The following is a 21,277-nucleotide window of genomic DNA, read 5'->3' as shown; positions in this document are numbered from 1 at the left end:
AACAAAAGCCAAGCCACCGATGGCCAAGAATAGGGAGCTGCTCGCAGCTGTATAGCTTTCCCTATTAACACCCATATAACCAAAACAAATGGAAAGTGTCACAGACACCAAAGTGACGCGCCAACAACCTTGAAACAGGTTGTTGGATTTTTATTTTAGTTTTATTTTAATTACATTTTAACACGCACATAAAAAGAAATACCATACCCCATGGAGAAGTGCGTAGAACATGTACGACTAAAATGCTATAAAAAGAGAAATTCTGAGGCATAAAGCAGAGTTCAATGGACTTTTCTCGACAGCAATTTGCATAAACAACTGACAAGCAGAAGGTCCCAACCCAAAACCCCATAACAAGAAGGGGCCTTCCAAATTATGATATTTTATCTATCCAAAAGTCTTCTTTCGCCGGCTTTCGTTTTCGAATTAGCGAAATCTTCGGGGTCAGCGACAATCATTGCCAAAAATTGTCACACATCGACCCGTGGCCGTGGCGTACCACGCGTCTCATCATTTCATTTGCGACGAAACCTTACGCAAATCTCCATCCACATCCATATCCACCACGAACTGACCTTAATGATGGCCGATGATTTTCGGCATGCCCGTGAAATTGCAGCCATAAAACGGCAAATGCTCAACCCCACAGCTCTCAGAGTACTTTGAAAGTAAAAACAAGAAATTAGCTGCTATTGGCAGAACAACGAAGAGGAGATGCCCTTTCATTTTAGTTTAGAAGGAGAATTATACTGGATTGTTCTATGAAGCTCTAGAGAATGAAAAATCCTACCAAAACCCTGCCTACTTCTTTCTAAAAGCAAGAGGAGAATTTATGTTAAATGATGGTAATTGCAGATCTAATTTCTACGGTTATCTTGTGGGGTTTGGGGGTTTCTAGAGTATCATTTAAGAATGCCGAACTTCACCTATTTTTTAAGATTATCCTCTTTTTGAAAGCGTATTGCCGAAACAATTCAAATTCGTGTACAAGGGGCAACTGTTGCTTTTCTATTGCTGTTGTTACTGCTGCTGCTGCTGCTGGCATATCAAACAACTGCGGCCCGTTGACCGATGACAGGACTTCTCCTCTTAACGTGCATTTATTTTCATTTTCGTTTTCAAAGAGCCCCAACAGCATCGGGAAGAGTGGAAGAGTGGAATAGTGCCTGCCCGCGAGAGTGCACCGGGAGTGCACAGCATGTGTGCGAATTGTAAATTACTCGACTGCCAGAGCAAGGCAAACAAACTCGCGAACACACCAACAAATAAACGAGCTGGGAAATTTATTTTATTTATTTCCACTCGTATTTCTATTTCTATTTGCGTTTTCCTTCCTTCATAACCAGATGCCCGCTGAATGCTATGGTATGGTATGGCCGATGTCCGATGTATGCATGATATTTATTTATGCATTGCCATGGCCATGGCCATTGCCATTGCCATTGCCGACTCTGGTCAGGCGCCAGTTTTACAAGAAAATCGAACAGGCCAGAAACAGCCAGAAACAGAAACGGAGAGCGGGCTGTTTGTGACCCACTTGCACTTGGGCCATGGCCATGGCCAAAAACGAAAGACTTTTGCCACAAACTTGCATGTCGCTTTGGTATTTTCTTTTTTGTTTGACCAGCTTCCAGCTCAAGGATGCCACAGCCAAAAACAAAAAACCAACTGACACGGATGCTTAATTAAGAGCTTATTTCGCTAGGTCCGCCGCATGCCGACTGCCAGAGACTGTGGGCCAGAAGTGAACGTCCATTTGTGTATTCATGTGTCCATGTGTCATGTTTCGATGGACATGGCAAACGGTCCCAAAGAGGGCACGGGCCCTGAAAAAAGTGACAAGTGCCTGACAAACGAGGACCGCGACACGTGAGACCCGAAAAAAGGTTGAAAAATGTGCATGCATGAGGGGAAATTCTCAACTTAACTCTTAAGCTCAATCTTTGCCAGATTGCGAAGGGAAATACATCACAGTAGACCCTGGAAATTCCGGTGGCATATATTTTAATTCATAGACTGCCTTTAAAGGGAAGAGAAATCCATCATTCATGCACAATTGTCTCTTAGCAATTTAGAGGATCCAACTCTCTAGATCTGGTGTCGTCTCTTCCTACTCATGGGCTTTCTTTAGCTTTAGCTGAAACTTTCGGCCGAAGATTGAGAAGGGAAATACTTCAGCCATGTATGGTTCTTTCTCCCGACTCCTCGACTGTGGGGTAACCACTCACCAGATCTCGATGGTGTCATCTCTTGCCATTCATGGGCTTTCTTTCAAGTGCAATCTGCGGCTCGGACTCTCGGACTTTCTTGTTTCTTTGTACCCCAGGCTTATCAGCATTCCCTCTCACTTTTACTTTGTCCAGTCTTTTCCCTAGTAGCCCGTTTTCTCTGCCCATCATTCGATGACAACAGGTTGTCAAATTCTTTCACAGACAGACCGCAGACCCGTTTGATTTGTGTGACAAAAGCTAAACATTCAAATAATTATGCACTTTTACAAGATCTTAGCTTTACAGATGGACGCTCTAGCCGCTTTCTAGGGTCTCAGTCTCAGGGCCGCCCACGTGCACACGAGTTGGAAATAGTTTCCCAGTTTTTCCGGGTCTATGGGTGTGTGTGTGGCACTTGAGGTTGTCATGTGCCTCTTCCACGGACTGTCGCTTGAGGACAGCTCAATCTAAGCAATTTTCAGAATCAGTTCAACTCTTCTCTTCAGAGGTCTGCGGGTCTGCGGATCTGTGGATCTGTGGCTGCTTCTCGGTTTGACCTCGTCCCACCCACACGTCTTGCATTATGTTGCTTTAATTTACGTAAATTGCACTTGCATTGTGCCTTATCCCATTCCCATTCCCATATCCACTCTCGGATCGGATCCGATCGGATGCCATGCCATCCATTCGCTGCTGCTCGAGTTAAATAATCTGAAAACAAATTTCAGTTCTGTTGCCTAACTGGGGATTACAAAATTGTTTTTAATGTGCATTTAACCCCGAACCGAAAAGAAGGTTGTTCCGCCCCCTGGTTCCTGGTTGCTTACATAAGATTAGTACGAGTACATTGTTTAATATTTCTATAATCTGGGCTGAGCAGCCTACTCCTGCTGCTGTTGGTGAAAGGTGGTAGGGCATAGGTCGGGCAAATATGAGAGAGCACGAGCAATGTTATTCCAATTACATTGCAAAATTAGTGCATCCCCAGTACCCTCCCCCGCAGCCCCCTTTTCTGCGAGGAGGCCATCCATTTTATGTTTTTTGTTGCACTCCCCCAACCAGCAGCAGCAGGGGGCAGCAGCGGGCAGCAGCAGTCATAAACTTGATTCTCATCCAAGTCGTGTGTTACGTCCAAGTTATGTCATTAATTTATTTTTTGCCTTTTTGTCGTGCTCTTGTGGCTGGCCTGCCAGTCTTGTGGCAGTTGCGGTTTGCCCTGACTCTTGTGGCATGCTCTCTCTCTTTCAGTGCGACATATTTGCGGCAGTCCCTGGTGTATGGTGTGGTCCAGTGCATATGGCTAAAATTAATGCCTAATGGCTTGTTAGAGAGGCAACAGCACCAGTACCAGCAACTACAGCCAGATGAGACCTAGACAAGGTAAAACGATGATTACTGCATGTTCGGTGCGCCAAGTTATTTAGACCAGTGTTCTCCTTCTCCTCGGCCAAGATCGGAGGCCTCGGCCGCCACATAATAAGCGGCCGGGTACTTATTGATTTTTACTGTTAGAAGAACGACTTGCTAACATGAAAGTCGTGTGAAACAACAGGCCAGGCCAATAAACAGACATCATAACCACGACAGGCACTCGCTAAGAGGCAATAACTTAGGGTACATGCGAGCACAACACATCCCCCCACCCCCACCACCGCCTCCATTCCTGGGCAGAGGTCGACCCTGCACAGGGCCCTCTATGATGATGATGATCTAGTAAAAATATGATCAACAAATTTGCATTGCTCGAACACGGGGTCAGTCGACCCTATGCTCTGCTTTGCTCACGGAATGGCCATCTCAATGGGCAATTGAAAGATTGGGATACGAAATGGTTTGTTGTCTTCATTACATCCGGCCCAAGTACCACCAGTTGGTAGGCCTTGCGCCGATCCAAGGTTACTAACCAGAGAAGATCGGTGCTGCCGCAGCGGGCGGTGGCCGGCTCCACTCGGCTCCGGTCTGCTCCTGCTGGGCCGAGGCCGGCCGCCTCCTGCAAGGAGTACTTATGGCTGGGCCATAAAATTGACGGAAGCTGTCTTCGGGGGAACATCGATGTAAGGCGGCCGGTCGGCCCACGGCGATTGGGGCCCATTTCAATTCGCTTTTATACGATGGTAATAAAATTTTACTCTGATAGACGTTCTTCGGCAATTGCAATTACCGAGGAGAAAGAATTGTAAATGAAATGGATGCAATTGCCATAAATTAATATGCTAATTCCATTGGCCAGTGCCTCATCTCCTCTGCTGCTGCTGCTGAAGCTCCTCTTTGAAGTAGCATTCCATCATCGGCATCGGCATTGGCATCGGACCGAACATTCGGAGGCAGCAGCAACTGCAACTGTAGCAAGCGATCCAATTAATCGGTATCAAAATCAGGCTTTCCACGAACTGCCAATTATTACACAATGCCAGAGAACCAATGCCAGGCGTCAAGGCTGGTGGCGAAAGCCTCACAGATCGGCTCTATCCGATCTGGTTCTGCGGCGCATCATGGGGCATGCATCATCATCATCGCAGTGCAGTGCACTGCTCTGCTATGCTGCTGTCTCTGTGGCCATGTGGTCATGCAAATTGGCGCGGCTGTCAAGTTGATTTGTCATCTTTCAACTTTGACAGGACGTGAGCTGCATGTAATTGCCAATGGCCGACAAGGACAGGCCACAGAAACTACAGGAGCCACTGATCCAAAGCAGCGGCCAGGAAGGGCCCCCAAGACGTTGACAGACGTTGGCAGGCCAAGCAAATTGGCGCAACACGCTCCACAGCTCCAGCTCCAGCTCCGGCTCCACATCTCTCCAGCAATTTGCATTTGCTGTTCTTGCTGCAGAGGCATCTCCTGGTCTGCTAGATGTTGCCACGGTGTCCATGTCCGTGTCGGTGTCGGGGCATCCATATCCATATCGATATCCCCGGTCATGGCCATCACATCACATTGTCCTGTACTCGCAATTAACGTTTATTGGCAACTGGAATTCCGATTGTTTTATAATTTTTTGTTGATTTATGAATCGAGCGAGTGAGCGAGCAAGCGCTGCTTTCGCCACTGCGTGTGCTCTCGATCTCATTCTGCCCCAATCGGCTAATTGGTTGTACATGCGACTGGTGTTCGAGAGGAGTGTGTGCCACAAATGTTGTCCGTACAACGCAGCTGTTGAAGATAATGTATCTTCCCGGCTGGACAAAATAAAGAGTAATCTCCTAACCCAAAAGAAGTCGACTATGGATTGACCTAAAAGTATATGCCATCGCACATATTTTCCTTTGGAAGTACTTTTGTTGCTACATTTTCAAACCTTCATTCAGTTATACTCGTACCCTGTGGACATCCCACAAGTCCTCCATGTCTACTCTCTCTACAGGGTATAGCCATTTGAAACGTGATTAAAGCTGTGCTCTCAACACTCTGTTTTTGGTCTGTTTTTCCGCCACTTAATTGGTACGATATTCGTAACAAAGCAGGCCAACACACAGAACTAGAACTAGGAGAACGTGGTGGGCATTTAAAGCGTCCAACGATAGCACACTAATGACCAGGCCGATATAGGGATTGGGATTGGGATTGGTATTCGAATAGAAATAGGGATAGGGATGGCGATCCCTGACGCTGCTGCCCACACCCACGCCCAGGCCCAGGCCCAGGCCCAAGCCCAGTTCCAGACCAAGCCTCTCTCCTCGGGCCTACGCAAGGGGCTCCTCCTTGTAGCGGTGGAGGCTGGAACCGAAACTGAAGCATCTAACGAATGTCGCAGACAAGAACAACCGGCAAACATCATCTTGATAATTGCCGAAAACCTCTGTTCTGCTCTGGGCTCTGCTTCTCGATGGTCGGTGGTCGGTGGTCTGGTTACCTCTGGCTGCTGCTTGGGTCTGGGCCTTTCGGTGCGGCTGCTGCTGCTGCTTGGCTACCATGCCACGCCCACTGTTTTCGGTGGAGCCCAAGCCCAACCCGAAGAAGTACATGCATTTTAAGGGCCTTACATGTCGATTTTGGACGATTGTCGAGATTAGTGGATGTTGCCTTTGGGGCAAGGCAAATGGCAAATGGAAAATAGAAATTGGCAACAGAAACAGAAACAGCAACAGCCAAACGGCAGCTGTAAATCTTCGGCTGAGGTCCAGGGTCTGAGTGAGTGTCAGCACATCTCCAGCCACGAATCTTGTTACCATTCACTGCTCCTTCTGCCACGGCAGGGCCTCGGCCATGAAGCTGTTCCAGCGCCCATAATCAGCATCCATGTAGCTGGCACCCAAGTCAATGATCTTCTCAGAAGGTTTTTCCGCCTTTTGAAGGTAAGATTTTGTCTTACATTATAGATTTATACACTAGCTCGAATATTGTTTCACCCATCGAAGCCCCGCTGTCTATTTTCAGTACCACTGGACTGTCAATTTTTTCGAGACAGTTTTTCAGCTTATTTAGCGTAGAATTTGTTCCACTCTCTTAACTCTCTTAACTGGTTCCCTTTTAGTTTTATTGTTCAGTAACCCTTCATGACCTTAGATGGCAGCAGGACTCGCCCATTAAGTACTCGTATATCTCCAAGAGAACATTTACAGCCGTCCTACATCACTTAGGCAGCTGTCAAGGTTGACTGGGCTTCACTGTAAATCAGACTGGGACTGGGCTTACATTTAGATATAGAGGGAAAAATCTAGGTTAAAATGGAACATAATACCCACAATATAACTTAATCAGTAGAATTTCCGCTGACAGTCGTTTAGGTACTCCCTATTCCAATCTAGGTATTGCCTTCCAGGAATAAACCTTAACAAATAGAGCATTGGATTCTTAAAATACTAGGTAAATTTTTAGAGATTGCAATCTCCTGTTTCAATAATAATATCAATGTTTGAAGATTAATGAACTCTTTCGCAATCTTCTGTATCTTGGTTCTGCATATTTTACCCATCAAATGTTTCTGTCTTTCTTGGCTTTTCTCCAGGGTCTATACCAAATCGATCAAGGGAGTTTCGCTCTCATCACTGGCTACTTCCACTTCCATCTGGTGGCTTGGCCGATCGAATCGATTTCCATGCAACCGAATGATGAGCCTCTGCCCGTCAAATCCGGCCTAACCCGTTGCCAAATGTGTCAAAGGTGACAGAAGCATCGAGAGGAGCAGCGGCAGCGGCAGCAGAAATCAGAAATCAATCTCAGATGAGCTAACAGTAAACGGAAAGATGGTAAACAGCCCCGGCCAAGCCGACCAGCTTTCATTCAAATCAATTTGTGCAGAGAATCGGCCAGCGTGCAATTTTCAGCCACCAGAGCCAGAGCCAGCGATGTGGCGGGTTGGCGGGGCGACGGGGTGGCTGGGTGGCTGGGAGCCTGGTAGGCGGTCAATGCACTTGGCCAAACAGCTGGCCTGGCCAAGACCGAGCCAAGACCAGCCACACCGATCGTCGTACGGTTCGCGCAAATTGTTTTCAGTCTTCGGTTTTCCCACTTGTTGCTGTTTGCCGAGAACAATCAGCAGCCTTGTGGTCAATGCCGCTCTGGGGTGGTGTTAATTTTTCCACAACTAATTCTTGGCATTATCCGCTGTTGCCGCAGAAGTCATAACCCAGGAAGCAATCGCCAATCGCCAATCGCCAATCGGCAGTCGGCAGTAGGCATTCGGTTGGAGAACTCATAATGCATATGCATATCAATATATTCTCATGGATGTGGACAGGGTTTCTCCATTGAGTATGTGTTTGATTAGATTTGATTAGACGGAAGAGGCGGTTAGGCTCTGCCTCCTGAGCGCCCCCTGATCACCGATCGCTGATCACAGCGGTAACTGTACTCATGGGAAATATTACGCGAGTATAAACATGTCATTTAGAGATCGTTTATTGAATGAGAGAGGACCATGATTTGTGCAGTGACAACTGCTATTCAATGGCTGCGAATTGTGGCTGTGGCTGATCCGTGATCACTGATATCATTGACACAAATTGTTCTCATGATCAATGAAAATTGAAGCTTCGATTGCCAGAAAGGAAGCATTTTCCCCAACCAATTTGACAGATTAATGAGCCTCTCCACAAGACAGCACATTTTCCGCACATCAGTGGATCACATCAACTTTAAGCGATCTCAACATGGGGATCAATAGATTAATCAAACAACTAAAATACACCTGCTGCATACTGTATAATTGGCCAGATGCCGAGAGATCAGCACCTCTCGCTCTTCCTCTGCCCGGTCGACTCTCGTAACCGAAAGAAAAGAAAATTTATATAAAATATGAATCAGAGCAATTAAAAAACCAATTTGCCACACGGTCAAGTGCATGAATCCTCTCTGCCTCTGGCATGACTCTAATAAATGGTGCACATGCCAAATTGTAGTTAGATGTTGTTGGTTTTTGCCAGAGCGCTCAGCTGCCGCCATAACAACATTTATAAGCCTCATTATGAAGACCAGAATTTCTTGTCATTGAGAACCGAGTGCCCCAACGTTTCTAGACTTTCACCGCGTGCGCTTAGAATGTTCGACAGCCTAGAACTGTCCAAGGGGGGGCGGAGCAGAAGGGGTACGTACATCTGTATGGATGTACTCGTCCATTTGTCCATTTAAACAGACCCGACAACTGTTGACGGTGATTTTGTTGTAGCCATAATTCGATGTTGATTTTTCGTTGTTATAACTGGGCTAAGACGCGCACACTGCCAGGCCGGGCTCATTGTGCGGCGGCGGCGGCTTTGAAGTGCTTTGCAGTCAAAGAAAATGGGCAAAAAGCTGAAATCGCAACAAGTGCGTTTTGGCCAAGTTTGTGTCTCGAGTCTTTTGTCTCTGTTCGGAGGGGGGACAACCCTGCTTGGAGTCTAGCTCTGTTCGAGTATTTTTGCATGGGTTTGTTTTGATATTCGAAATCAGTTCCTTCACTCGACTTTGGCTTTGGTTTCGGCTGTGGCTGTGGCTTGACCCAGTGACACGGGGAGCCCTAAAGACCGCGACTCGAATGCCGTGGCCTCTCTTCCTCTTTGGGCCAACTGTGAGTGACAGCCATCACACTTGAATACCGAATGGCCCACACACTTGCCGGCCGCATTTTCTCTTTTGTTTTTGGAAACGTTTGGAACGTTTTCATTTTCACGGCCCTCGCCGGTTTCGTTTTCATTTCGCTTTTGGGTTGAAAAGTCAACACAAGTGGCATTGAAAAGTGTTTAGGCCGGCACACTTAATGGAGGAGGCCTGCCTCTTCAGCCGACTTACAGTCTTACAGTCCAACAGTCTTCGGTTCTCACAGTCCCGCAGCCGATAGAGAAAGAGAGAATCTGCTCCCGGGGTGCGAGTATGCTTTATTTGTGAGTGACAAATTGCTACTGCAAAGTGAAACTTAATACGGGAGATCGAGAGTTGCATCCCGTCGACTGGAGGCCGCAGTGTGGATGACTCCCACTGGCAGTCGGACGCGGACCTGGACATGGACAGCGGACTACGGACTGCGGGCTGAAACTGAAACGTCCCTCATTGTGGCTCCAATCTGTAGGTGCAATCTGACGCACGTTGCATGCATTAAGCTATAAATTGCAAATGTTTTATTCTATGCATCCCCCTGGCACCGATGTGGCCTTTTTGGGCGGCTTTCCTGCCCGGCGGCCAGGAAAATTGAATTGTTTGTTGTTGGCTCACGAAGGCCGGCGGGGACACGCCCACATTGCGTTACCCAGTCTCATTAGTGAATATCGTGTTCGGTTATTTGCCCAGCGATGAATGCGGCAAGATCTAGCCAGAGATTGCCTTCCAGCAGCCGCAGCAGCAGCAGAGGCAGAGGCAGCATCGCATCCCATTCGAAGACGGAGACAGAGACAGAGACGGAGGCGCACTCGCATCCTCCCCATCCTTGGCTTGGAAAATTAATGTTCGCACATTAAGTTAAATGATTGCGAATATTAGGAAATATTGGCAAAGGAAAATATGTAGAGGGCAGGTGACAGGGGCAGGAGCATGGTGCACGGTGCATGGTGCAGCTGCACCTTCCTACGATGAAGTGGCATAATAAATTAGTCCCTGGCCTTGGTGGCTGTTATGTCATTATGTCTCATTAGCACTTCGATGGGATATTTTTGCCCAGGAAATTAAAATAAAGAGCAACACCCGAGTGGCGTTCGAGAGAAAAGCCCAGCCTCCCAGCCTCCACTCCTGGAGACGCTGCACTCCACTCGATTGCCGAAGGAAAACCCGTTTGCAAACACAAAAGAAAATGCAGTTTGAGTGGAAAGCCCCGAGTCTGAGTCCGAGTGCTTTGTGTTTGAGGTGCTCCATAAGTTATTCAGTTCCGCAGCCGATTGTTGGCAATTCGCTTAGAAATTTAATGAAAGCTTTTGGGCCCCACGAAGAAGAAGATCTCCTGGACCCTGGACCGCCTTCACTTTTGTTTTTTCTGTGTTTTTTTCTGCCACTAAATTGCCGGGGCAGCTGTTGCTGATGTTGCTGATGTTGCCGATGTTGCAGCTTGTGAAAATCAGCATAAAACCTCCTACATTTCACTTTGATCTGTTGCCCGTTTCGGCTCCGCTCACTGTCAACACATTTCATTTGGCGGCTCGCTGGCAGTCCCGGCAGGCCATTCATTTCTTCGTTCATTCGGTCACTCACTCAGTAAGTCATTCGTGCATTCGTTCATTCGTTCATTCGCTCATTCAGTCAAACCCTAAGCGTGGGCCGCCGTCGTCATTCAAATGAGGTCTGCTGCTGGGAAATTTCACTTTTCATATGCCAACCAATTTCTGTCCACGACCCGCTGAACTTTTTCCTGGCCCCTGGAAATATAAGCCACCCCCCTCGCCACCCGCACGAAGAGCGAAGGGGCAAAGGCAGCACAAAGGAAAACTGATATGGGTCACGGCACAGGTACAACATCATTCCATTATTTGAATGTCCGACATGGGCTACCGTTGCCTGAACCCCGTGGAACTGGCGCTGCTGCTGCTGGACGTGGACCTGGCCTCCGGTCCGTAACCTCTTGTTATCCAAGCTGATGTCGTAGTCGCAGTCGTCGTCGCCGTCGTCGCTGGTTGTCAATGTTGGCTGTCAGTTTTGTGTTGCCGCCTGACAGGCCTACAAGCCGGGAAAAAACCCGGCTAACTGGACATCACTGAACGGCAGCCAACAGCAGAGCACAGCACAGCACAGCCCCTGGCCCTGGCGAGCATGTGCCTGGCATTCAAAGATGATCTCGGGAACATCACCTACATCGCTCAACGCTCGCTTGCCCACTGGTTTCTGGGATTGTGCCAAATTCAAGCGGCTCCACACTCCATTAATCACGGCCAACCGAATTGGACAATGAATGGGCCGAGAGCTTTTCACAAATCATAACCGCAGAAGTTTTGCCAACCCAAACGCCACTGACACATTTTCGTGGCAACCACGACCGGGCCCGGGTGCCTGCCCCATCGGTACTCGGGTAATTACGAATGGGAAGTGGCTATAAATTAACCTTAATTGAATGCATTTGACAGAAGTTGTGGGAGCGTAGACCAGAGGGCCATTGAACTGGAGCAACAGCAGCAGCAGTAGAAGCCTCTAATAAGCCTTATTAGTAGATCCAAACCCTAATCATTGCCATTAGCCCATTTCTGCCGCTTAGCACTTCTGCTGGGGCCGAGCCCTTGCTTTGTTCCGCTTCCCAGAAAGTGAATCTCTTGGACAACGCTTCACTTTCTATTACAAATGCAGTCGGAAGACTGCAGCAGAAGAAGCACCGACCCGGCGGCGTCTTTTGTGGGGCAATGGCAAATTACTTCGATTTAATAACCACAATCGTCCACTCCACAGAGCGGTGGGCAGACCATTTGATCATTTCTCAGCTTTTACTAGGTGTTTATGGGTAGTCGTGACACAACACAATGCTTTGACCGCTCTGACAAATTGATGCAATGAGGAGGTTGGCCGGCAAAGAGCCTGATTGAACCCCTGACATTTGTGGCAAGTGGAATAATATTGGAATACTGGGCACTGGGGTTGGGTCAGGGAAAGCCAATCGACTGCAGAAAAGTCAGACAATCAATCAGGTGCATCCATTCCTCCTATTTTATTCACTTTCTTTCTCAATCGCAGGATGAAATTCTCTCTCTCTCTCCCTCTCTCTCTCTGTATCTGTCTCTGTTTTGTATGTGGAATTCCCAAATGAAATTCATATAAAATGTATGCTAATTTGGTTAGAAAGTAAATGCACATCGTGCATATCTAATTGCCAGACACCCCACCAATCTCCAGCCCCAGTCTGCCTTTTCTGCCGTTTGTGCAGAATGAAAGAAGCTACGATCCGAACAAGTGAAATTGGCCAAATATGGGCAGAGCAACTGCAAAGACTGCATAGACTGCAAGTCAAATGGGAGTCAAGTCACTTTGATATGTCCAACCAGGAGACCCAAAGAAAGAGTAGCGGATTTAGGGGGAGAGCTGCAGCCAGATAAAGCACGCAAATGTATTGGACTTGGCCGCCTTTGTTGGCCAATTGCCCATATACAAACACTTAACAGTCGAGCATTCGAGCCGAATATCCAGCATAAATTTGTACAAAAAATCTTTTTTCGGGGGGCACCAAACAGCTTGCAGCATTTACGGCAACTTGTCGCCGCCAAAAAAAAAAAGTCAAAAACCAACAAAGCGAAATTGTTTTTATTGTGAGCGCATTTAAGCAAATTAGTTACATATAAGACACTATAAGAGTGGAGTGTTCTGGCGAGGCCCCCTCGGAGAGCGGAGCTCCAACTGGAGCAGCGAACCTTTCACTGCTTTTGAAACCATTGGGGGTATTGTTCGGGGCTGCGGTATTGTTTGATAAAAGTGAAGATAGCATTCGGATTGAGAGAAAACATTCGAAGACATGGTGTAAACAGCATTCATATCTCTATTTGATCTAGTTTGAGCGATCGGACAAGCTGAAAATAAACAGCAGAGATCTCTATCGGAGACAGGAGACAGGACTTTGGACTCCAGACTCCCAAATCCCAGATCCCCCCAAGCCCAATCCCATTGTCCCTGGCTGACCATTCAATTCGAGAAGCAGCAGGTGGAACCACTGAGAGAAAATTATAGGCAAATGAGATGAACATTTAACAAGGCAAAGCTCGGAATGGGATCGATTTATGGCATCAAGGATGGCCTTAATGGATTCAAGGGAATCAAGCAGGAGTCCATGTTCGGAGTTTAATAGTTTTTTGGTTTGTCTAATGTTTGCCCATTAGATTGATTTCTGGCATTCTCCCTAATACGTATACCCCATGTACCATTGGGGTATCGATTCTCTCCATTCACTGCAGTCACTCCAGTCTCTTGTTAGCGAGCGATTATCGCCGGCTGCTAGGCCCACAATCATAAGTCGGGGTCTAATTATTACTTATCCCCCAAGAATCTCACACCCAGAAACACCCCAATGCCAAAGGCGGCTCCGGAGAAATGCGAGAGCCACCCCGCCCATTCGTACGCGCAGATACAAATGTATCTCATATGCTAATTAGATGTACTCGTACCCACTTAACAGACGCAGATATCTACAGATCCCAGGCGGGTAATTGTTGGTCAATGGCCACATGCATTTTGTGGGTTAACAGGTGACGTGGAAACGTCTCACTTGGCCAGAATACAGACTGCCTCTCTACTACCGAATACTGACTACAGAAAGCGGAAAACGGGAAACGGCAAAACAGAATTTCCCTATGACCGCTAGCCCCGACAGCAGCTGGCTGCCACGCCCACCCACTGGAAGGAGAGCAGAGCGGTGGTTGGAAGAACAAACGAATAATTAGCATGAAATGATTGCACTAATTGTTGCATGAGAAAAGGCAGCTCGCAGAGGAAGCGTTTCGGAGTCTGCTCGGTGCTCGGCCCCGTTTGCCTCGTGTGGCAGAGCAGCAGAGTGGCAGAGTGTGGGAACTGCAAGCGATCTTTCATTTGTTGTCTCATTAGATGGGAGCTTGGCCCTCGGGCAAGATTTTGGCTAATTTGGGCAGGCGGCTCCATAAATTATGCAATCTGAGTGAGCCGAATGCAGAGCCAAGAAGCCAGAGCCAAGAGCCATGAGACAACCTCTTTGAAGCGCCGCCCGGCATTCTCACATTTGTCAACACAGTTGCAACAGAGTTGCAGGCATTTTCATCTATGGAAATGCTGGACAAACCATGTTCTATTAGTCGATCCAGCAAGGGTAGAGTAATGGTAGGAAGGCGGCTTAAACGAGTGCTTTAAAGGGTATAATTCTTTGGGGATTAGCTTCACATGGAATCTGCTTACAAAAGGTGCAACTAGTTCCATAATAGAGTGACAGATCCCTAGTTCTGGGGGATATTTCTTTGACTTCGAATGGGATCTTCCACCAGTTCGGTTTGCAGGTGGTTTTCTGCTCGTATTTCCAATCCCAGAGCATTGATTGTCCCCAGGGAACAAACACTTCGACTCGGTTTGTTCCGATTTCTTGGACGAGTATTTGTGTTGGCTGCTCCCTTGTTTGATCTATGAGCGTGTCCACAGTTGCCACTTGCCATGCCGCAAGCACATAAATTCCCTCAGCTGCGGCGGCAGCGCCAATCGTTCATCGATTCACCACAGCCGCAGAAGCAGAGGCAGTGGCTCCAACGGTAGGCACCAGCAGATTGAAGATGGAAATGGAAATGGAGCCATAGAGCATCGATCCTCTCTCGTGTTCATTTGCACATCGAGCGGCAATTTCACAGATTTATCATTTTTTTATCGTGCGGTAAAAAAAAAACGAAGAAAAACTAAATTTATTAATATGCCAAGTGCGAGGTTGGCTATAAAATAAAACCTGTTCCAAGGCCAGAAATTTATGGGTCTCCCCGAGCAGGATTGTGAGCTTTGGGGTTGAGGCTCACGCCACCTCCGTGGAGTCGATTGGAGTCGAATCGGATTGAGCAGAGCAGAGTAGAGTAGAGTGCAGTGCAGTGGAGTGGAGCTGCCATGGGATAATATACTTTTACGCATGTTGCCGTTAGCCCAATTCACTTTTAACGCAGTTGCGTGGCACGCCCCCAGTCCTTGCCCCTGCCACTGCCCCTGCCACTTGCCTGTGGCCTGTCCCTGTCTGCTTTTAAGGCTAACGTGGGACTTATGTGGGATTAGACTAAGCGAAGAGGCATGCCTAATTGGCTAGATCTGAGATCTAGCGGAGCCGGAGACCTGGATAAGTTGTTGACTTATCGCGTGCCAAGATGCCATCGCCATCAGTTTCACTAGCGAGTGGTTTAAGACCCAAGAGGAACACCGAACCGAGTCGAGGCGACTCGAACTGCGACTGTGGCTGGAGAGGAGCTCCAGCAACCTAGGAGAGTCTTCTTGGGCAAATAAATTGCCAACAGCCGGAGGCAGAGATCTCTTTGGCATGCAAATGGCGATCAAGATCGCGATGTTTGCCCGGCCTGTTATGAGTCAATCAGACGCCTGCCTACATTGTCACCATCACTTGGTCTTCGAGTGCTGCTGTTGGTGCTGGTGCTGGTGCTGCTCCTGCTCCTGCTACTCCTGCTCCTGCTGGCTGCCTGCAGCGCAGATATGGAGGATGCTGCTGAGATTGGAAGATGGGAAGATGGGCGCTGGCGATTGTCGCGATTGCATCATAAAATTTAACGGCCCCGGCAGCCAATTCCAGGTCCCAGTCCAAGACCAAGACCAAGTCCAAGCCAAGTCAAAGTCATTGCATAAATTGGCAGCAAGGAGTTGCTATCGATGTGGCAGTGTGGCAGTGGCTGCTGATGGGGCTTATAAGGCGCCGCTTAGGCGAAAAAGGGGCAGGCACCAATCCCCAGCTCCAGCTACAGCTACAGCGCGTCCTCCATTCAGCTGTCCATTTGGCCGAGATGTTTATGAGTTGACGAGGACAGGGAGCCGGCCCTACCGGTGGGTCCTTCTCTCATAATTTCCCCCCTCCTCCCTCCACAGACCCTCTCCATCAGAGGTACACGCAATATGCATCATTTAATAGGCAAAGCAAACATCAAAAGGAGCCGCTGGGGTCACTTCTTTGTCGTCTTTGTGCGTTGCCAGAGCTGGACATCCGCCGAAACTTTCCTGACCAGCGCCGAGACCTGCTTGAACGCCTGGTGATCCTTGCTGTTTAGCAGATTGAACATCACGCTCTCCGCGCTGGTTATCACGCATCCAATGTCCCGCAGGCGCTCCAGAGCAAGGTCCCGGTCCTGATTGAGACGCGAGGCACAGCAGTCGGCGACCAGCCACACATCCACCTTGTTGTTGATCAGGTCAAAGGCCGTTTGCTCCACACAGATGTGGGTCTAGAGGAGGGGGAGGAGCGGATACGTTCGTACGTGAATCTGCAAGAAAGAACCTGCAGGAAAGAACCCACCTCCAGGCCAAAGAGAACCACCGTCTGCGGCTTGCCGCTGAAAATGTCAACCATATTCTTCTTGATCGGCTCCACGATCATGCTGAACTTGGTCTTTGGTATGTTGGCGCAGGCATGCTGAATGTCCAGCTCGGAGATGGTCTTGCCCAGCCTCTCGGGATATTGTTCGGTCACCAGAAGGGGCACCTTGAGGATCTTGCCAGCTGCCAACTGCAATGTAAATTCATTAGATTCCGCCCATTATCTTGTCACTTTTGCTGTCTCCTGCTGGCTTACCAATTTCTTGGTGTTTTCTATGAGCGCATTCATCAGCGGTATGGCCGGTTTGAACTTCTCCTGGATATCGCATTGCATAAACAGGGTTTTCTCTGGCTGAAGACGGTAAAGAGACGAACCGATCGCTTTTCTCATGCTTGCACGGACTAGTTTTTATTTTTGTGTAAATTTGAATCTGTTACATCATGTTTTAACTAAAATAACATTTGCTCCAAAGCATCATCTTTCAAATTTAGCGCGCAATCGACGCCACCTAGCGGCGGACCGAGTAGGCTACAACTTTCGCACTAGCGCGCTTTGATATTAAATAATCTACCAGAAATAGTATATTTATGGGTATTTTCTTTTATGCGAAATGGACAACAAAAGTTCGGTCACACTGAGCCGCGAACAAGCACACCGCATACCCTAGGGAAAAGGATATTATAGAATTGAGAGAATGTTTGTCATCCCAGGCTCCGTAGGTATCAGGATCGAGATAAATATATACAAGATAATATAATACATGAATATGTCTAAAAAATATCAATTTGAGAAAAGGTCTTTATAAATTTCGTTTTATCTTCATATAAAATTAACGAAATAGGGTATACAAAGGTATATCATTTCTTAAAATATCAGCAACATTGCGACTGTTTTTGTTTATATTTAAACCTTGTTTGTTTAAACCTTGTTTTAGTCAAAATACAATAAAAGCAAGGACTAAAAACTAACGCATCTTGTAGAAAATGTATTCATTAATGGCGTAAAATTATGTGGTCGAAACTAAGGGCTTTAGTTAGCCAGAATTATTAAACGGAATCTCTAAATTGAGCAATATGAACGACTATACTCTTTCGTTTGTCTTGACTTTTTTTAGACTAAATCCAACAAAAGCAGGTGTTTAAAATAAGCCAGTCAATCAGAAAATAGGTTCATTAATTGTATAAAATTATGTGGGCATGGCTAAATATTCTACCTAGGTAGTAATATTTGAGGGAACATCAAAATTGAGCAAGGTTTCCAATCATTGACGGAGAACGATTAACCCATTGTAAACTCAGGGAGTATTTTAATATTCCACCGAAAATAAAGAAAATTTTATACATTTTAGCGCAGTTCAGGGGAAAGATTCGTGGGGGTTTTTCGCAAGTTAAAAGGAGGGATAGCATGAATCTACAAGAAGAATTTACAATCGTTGATATTTTCCGCCATATACCTCAAGTAGTTAAACTTTTGCCGACAAAAAATCCTAATACTACATTGTATGTAATTCATGACGATAACAAACACGTGCGACGTTGTTTTGGCCATCGCCACCGCCGGCTAAGGAGAGAGAGAGAGAGAGAGAGAGAAAGTGACGAGACCACACCGCAAAGCCATAGAATTTATTAATTATTTAAGCCAAAACACCGATGTACTGATACTCAATTGGTGGCCAACAGGTGAGTTTTGCTCCGCAAAAGAGCCAAAAGTGAAGACAATTGCTCTAATTGGATTGTTTCATAACCAAAATTTACCTGAGCGGCCACCTTTGCTTCTCTCTCTCACTGCCTGCTGGCCTGTGGTGTGTGTGAGGTTACGATTAGCGGCAACCATCTGTTGAATGCGGCAGACAGCTACATGATAAAGCATATTGGCCAAATTAACAAGTTTTACACAAGTTCTTGGCACTGGACCAAGGCAAACATCCTGTCATGTCACAAACGCAAAGCAGAGCAGCCCAACAAATTGCAGAAGCATTAATTACCGGCCCGAATCATTCGGTGTTGCTTAATAACATTTGCTCTGATGATCTATGCGATTCATTTGCTGCCTGCCGCGCATTTCATTATGAATTGTCATCAAGAAAATTCAGCGTCAACAGAGCCAGAGGCAGCTGCAGCGGAGCTAATTCGATCAAAGCAAAGCCTTTATCAATTGGCAACGCAGCGGCAGCAGCGACGGAAGCAGAGCGACAGCCAGAACAGCGCCAGCGCCAGTAGCAGCCAATGTGCCAAGATGAATTAATCGTCGATGGCGCTGCCGCTGCTGTTGCCTCTTCCTCTGTCGTACACGCTCTCTCTTTTGACGCCCCCTGAATGGGGGGCCGTACGTAGCGCCCGTCGCCTCGCATTCAGTTGCTCACTGATCCGTTTGCCTGGCAGACGTCGCAATTCACGGACGTAGGCGGTCCCGTTCGATTAATAACTGCTCGATTCCCATTAATTCTCGGGCCACTGCTCCATTAGAATATTGTGACGCGCGACGCATCGATAAATGTGGGTTGTCCACAGCCCATAGAACACCCCATTCCAGTCTGCTCGTAGTCATCGGCTAATGATCCACTCCCCATTCCAGAAACACACATCTATAATATATATAGTACAAAACGAAGCGAGATGAGTCTACAATCGATCAAATACACTCGGGGCAGCCTGGAGATACTGGACCAGCTGCTGCTGCCGGTGCAGTCCAAGTACCTGCCCGTCCGCGGTGTGGAGGACGGCTGGAAGGTCATCAACAAGATGCAGGTGAGTGTGGCATGCACCATAGAGTGGCACACACATACATTAGGGGGCAACGGTGGCACATGCCATTAAAATTCTTATTGGTACATTTCTTAATCTGTGCCGTGATCGCGTCGTTTGTCGTTTGTCGCTTGTCGGTTGTCTATTGCGCTTGGCTATAAATAACGTAATTGAAATTAAAAATTTTTAAAAACGCTTGCTTGCTTGCCAAAAATAAACCTACTCCCTGCTCCCCACCCGGCCGTGTGGCCACCCGTGGGGCACGGCGGATAAGGGGGCTGTGGCGGAAGACCTCTTAGTACTGGGCTAATGGCCCGAGTGGCCCCCAAACCCCAAAGTGCTGCTCCTCCAATAACCAAGAGATAGATCACTTATGCAAAGAGCACGCGGACCTCTTATCACGTGAAGCACCCCACATAATACAATGTAAACTGTTTTCTTAATTTTTCGCAACGTCACCACCAGATAAGCAGAGATACGGCTATAACTAATCCCCCACTCGTGCTCTCTCTCTCATCTGTCTACCTTTTATTGCTCTTCTAGGTGCGAGGAGCCCCCGCCATTGCCATTGTGGGTTGCCTGTCGCTGGCCGTCGAGATCCACCCGGAGGAGTTCGACAGCAAGAAATCGCTGCGGCAGGAGCTCGAGGGGAAGCTGAACTATTTGGTTTCGGCCCGGCCGACGGCAGTCAACATGAAAATGGCCGCCGACGAACTACTTTCGCTGGCCAATGACCTGACCAAGGATGACAACGTCGACGTGGCGGCCATGAAGCAAAGGTAACAACGTCGCTATGCAAAGCAACCCAAAGCCAGGTGCAGCCAAATATTCCCATGTAATTAAAGATTCCTGAATGCCACCGAGGCGATGCTCAAGAAAGACATTGCCGATAATCGCGCGATCGGTGCCCACGGGGCCAAGGCCATTCTCCAGCTTGTGGCTGCGGCGGCCGGAGCGCCGATGGCCGGTCCAGTGCGTGTTCTTACCCACTGCAACACGGGATCACTGGCCACAGCGGGCTATGGCACGGCTCTGGGCGTTGTACGTCAGCTGAGTGAGCTCGGAAAGTTGGGTGAGTATCTTAGAGCATTCAAATCGCTAGCGTGACAACAATTAATCACCGAATCATCCATCCGCAGAGCACGTATACTGCACAGAGACACGGCCGTACAACCAAGGTGCTCGGCTTACCGCCTATGAGCTGGTGCACGAGAAATTCCCCGCCACCCTGGTGCTGGACAGCATGGTGGCGGCCCTGCTGCGAGCCAAGAATGTGGCAGCCGTCGTTGTGGGAGCGGATCGCGTGAGTGCATCACGTACATCGATCAAAATAGATATTTCATCTAAGCGTTTGCACCCACTCTTTGCAGGTAGCGGCTAATGGCGACACGGCCAACAAGATCGGAACCTACCAGATTGCGGTGGTGGCCAAGCATCACGGTGTCCCCTTTTTTGTGGCCGCCCCCCTGACCTCCATCGATTTGCATATACCCAGCGGCGACCACATCATCATCGAGGAACGGCCCGATCGGGAAATGACCCATGTGGGCGAGCATCGGATTGCCGCACCGGGCATCAACTGCTGGAACCCCGCCTTCGATGTGACGCCCGCCTCCCTGATCACGGGCATCATCACGGAACGTGGCGTCTTCCAGCCGGCGCAACTGAAAGAGGCGATTACCAAGCTGCTTGAAACATAACAGTCGCACGGAGCACCGAATTTGTTGTTAACGATTGCACTCCATACCCGAAACAGAAAAAACACACACAACACACCCATGCGCTCAGAATAGGCATTTTGCCAGCTGAGTTTTGTTTACAAACGTGTTCCCGCAAAAACGTAGCCCGTGCAATTAGCCGACCAGATGTGGGTCGGCCGCAGGGGCAATACTACGCACAATATACCTCCTACATATGTAGCCCCATTCCCCAGTTGTTGCCAGAGGGGCATTGTTTCAGCTTGCTTTAAAGCTGCTTGAGTG

The 21,277-nt window shown here is 48.0% G+C and overlaps 2 protein-coding genes across 4 annotated transcripts; one reads left to right on the top strand and one right to left on the bottom strand.

The window, feature by feature from the left end:
- Positions 1–16,123: 16,123 nt before the first annotated feature.
- Positions 16,124–17,025, bottom strand: LOC108154376 (isochorismatase domain-containing protein 1). The gene is made up of 3 exons (XM_017284640.2): positions 16,807–17,025; positions 16,531–16,740; positions 16,124–16,459 (listed from the first exon to the last, which is right to left on the bottom strand). The coding sequence occupies exons 1-3, from the start codon at positions 16,939–16,941 to the stop codon at positions 16,181–16,183; spliced, it is 624 nt and encodes a 207-aa protein (XP_017140129.1). The 5' UTR covers positions 16,942–17,025; the 3' UTR covers positions 16,124–16,180.
- A 1,102-nt stretch (positions 17,026–18,127) lies between these two features.
- On the top strand, positions 18,128–21,220 carry LOC108157478 (methylthioribose-1-phosphate isomerase). 3 transcript variants are annotated; one of them, XM_017289561.2, is made up of 6 exons: positions 18,128–18,230; positions 19,126–19,298; positions 19,839–20,074; positions 20,141–20,367; positions 20,435–20,598; positions 20,666–20,995. In XM_017289561.2, the coding sequence occupies exons 2-6, from the start codon at positions 19,167–19,169 to the stop codon at positions 20,993–20,995; spliced, it is 1,089 nt and encodes a 362-aa protein (XP_017145050.1). In that variant the 5' UTR covers positions 18,128–18,230; positions 19,126–19,166. The 3 variants fall into 3 exon arrangements, with proteins under 3 accessions (XP_017145050.1, XP_017145049.1, XP_017145051.1); XM_017289560.2 differs by lacking the exon at positions 18,128–18,230 and adding an exon at positions 18,788–19,046; XM_017289562.1 differs by lacking the exon at positions 18,128–18,230 and having other exon boundaries at positions 19,167–19,298; positions 20,666–21,220.
- Positions 21,221–21,277: the final 57 nt, after the last annotated feature.

Source organism: Drosophila miranda, chromosome 2, assembly GCF_003369915.1.
Source record: "Drosophila miranda strain MSH22 chromosome 2, D.miranda_PacBio2.1, whole genome shotgun sequence".
Taxonomy (NCBI): Eukaryota; Metazoa; Arthropoda; class Insecta; order Diptera; family Drosophilidae; genus Drosophila; species Drosophila miranda.
The sequence above is the reverse complement of the archived record's forward strand: the minus strand, read 5'-3'. Positions and strand labels throughout refer to the sequence as shown.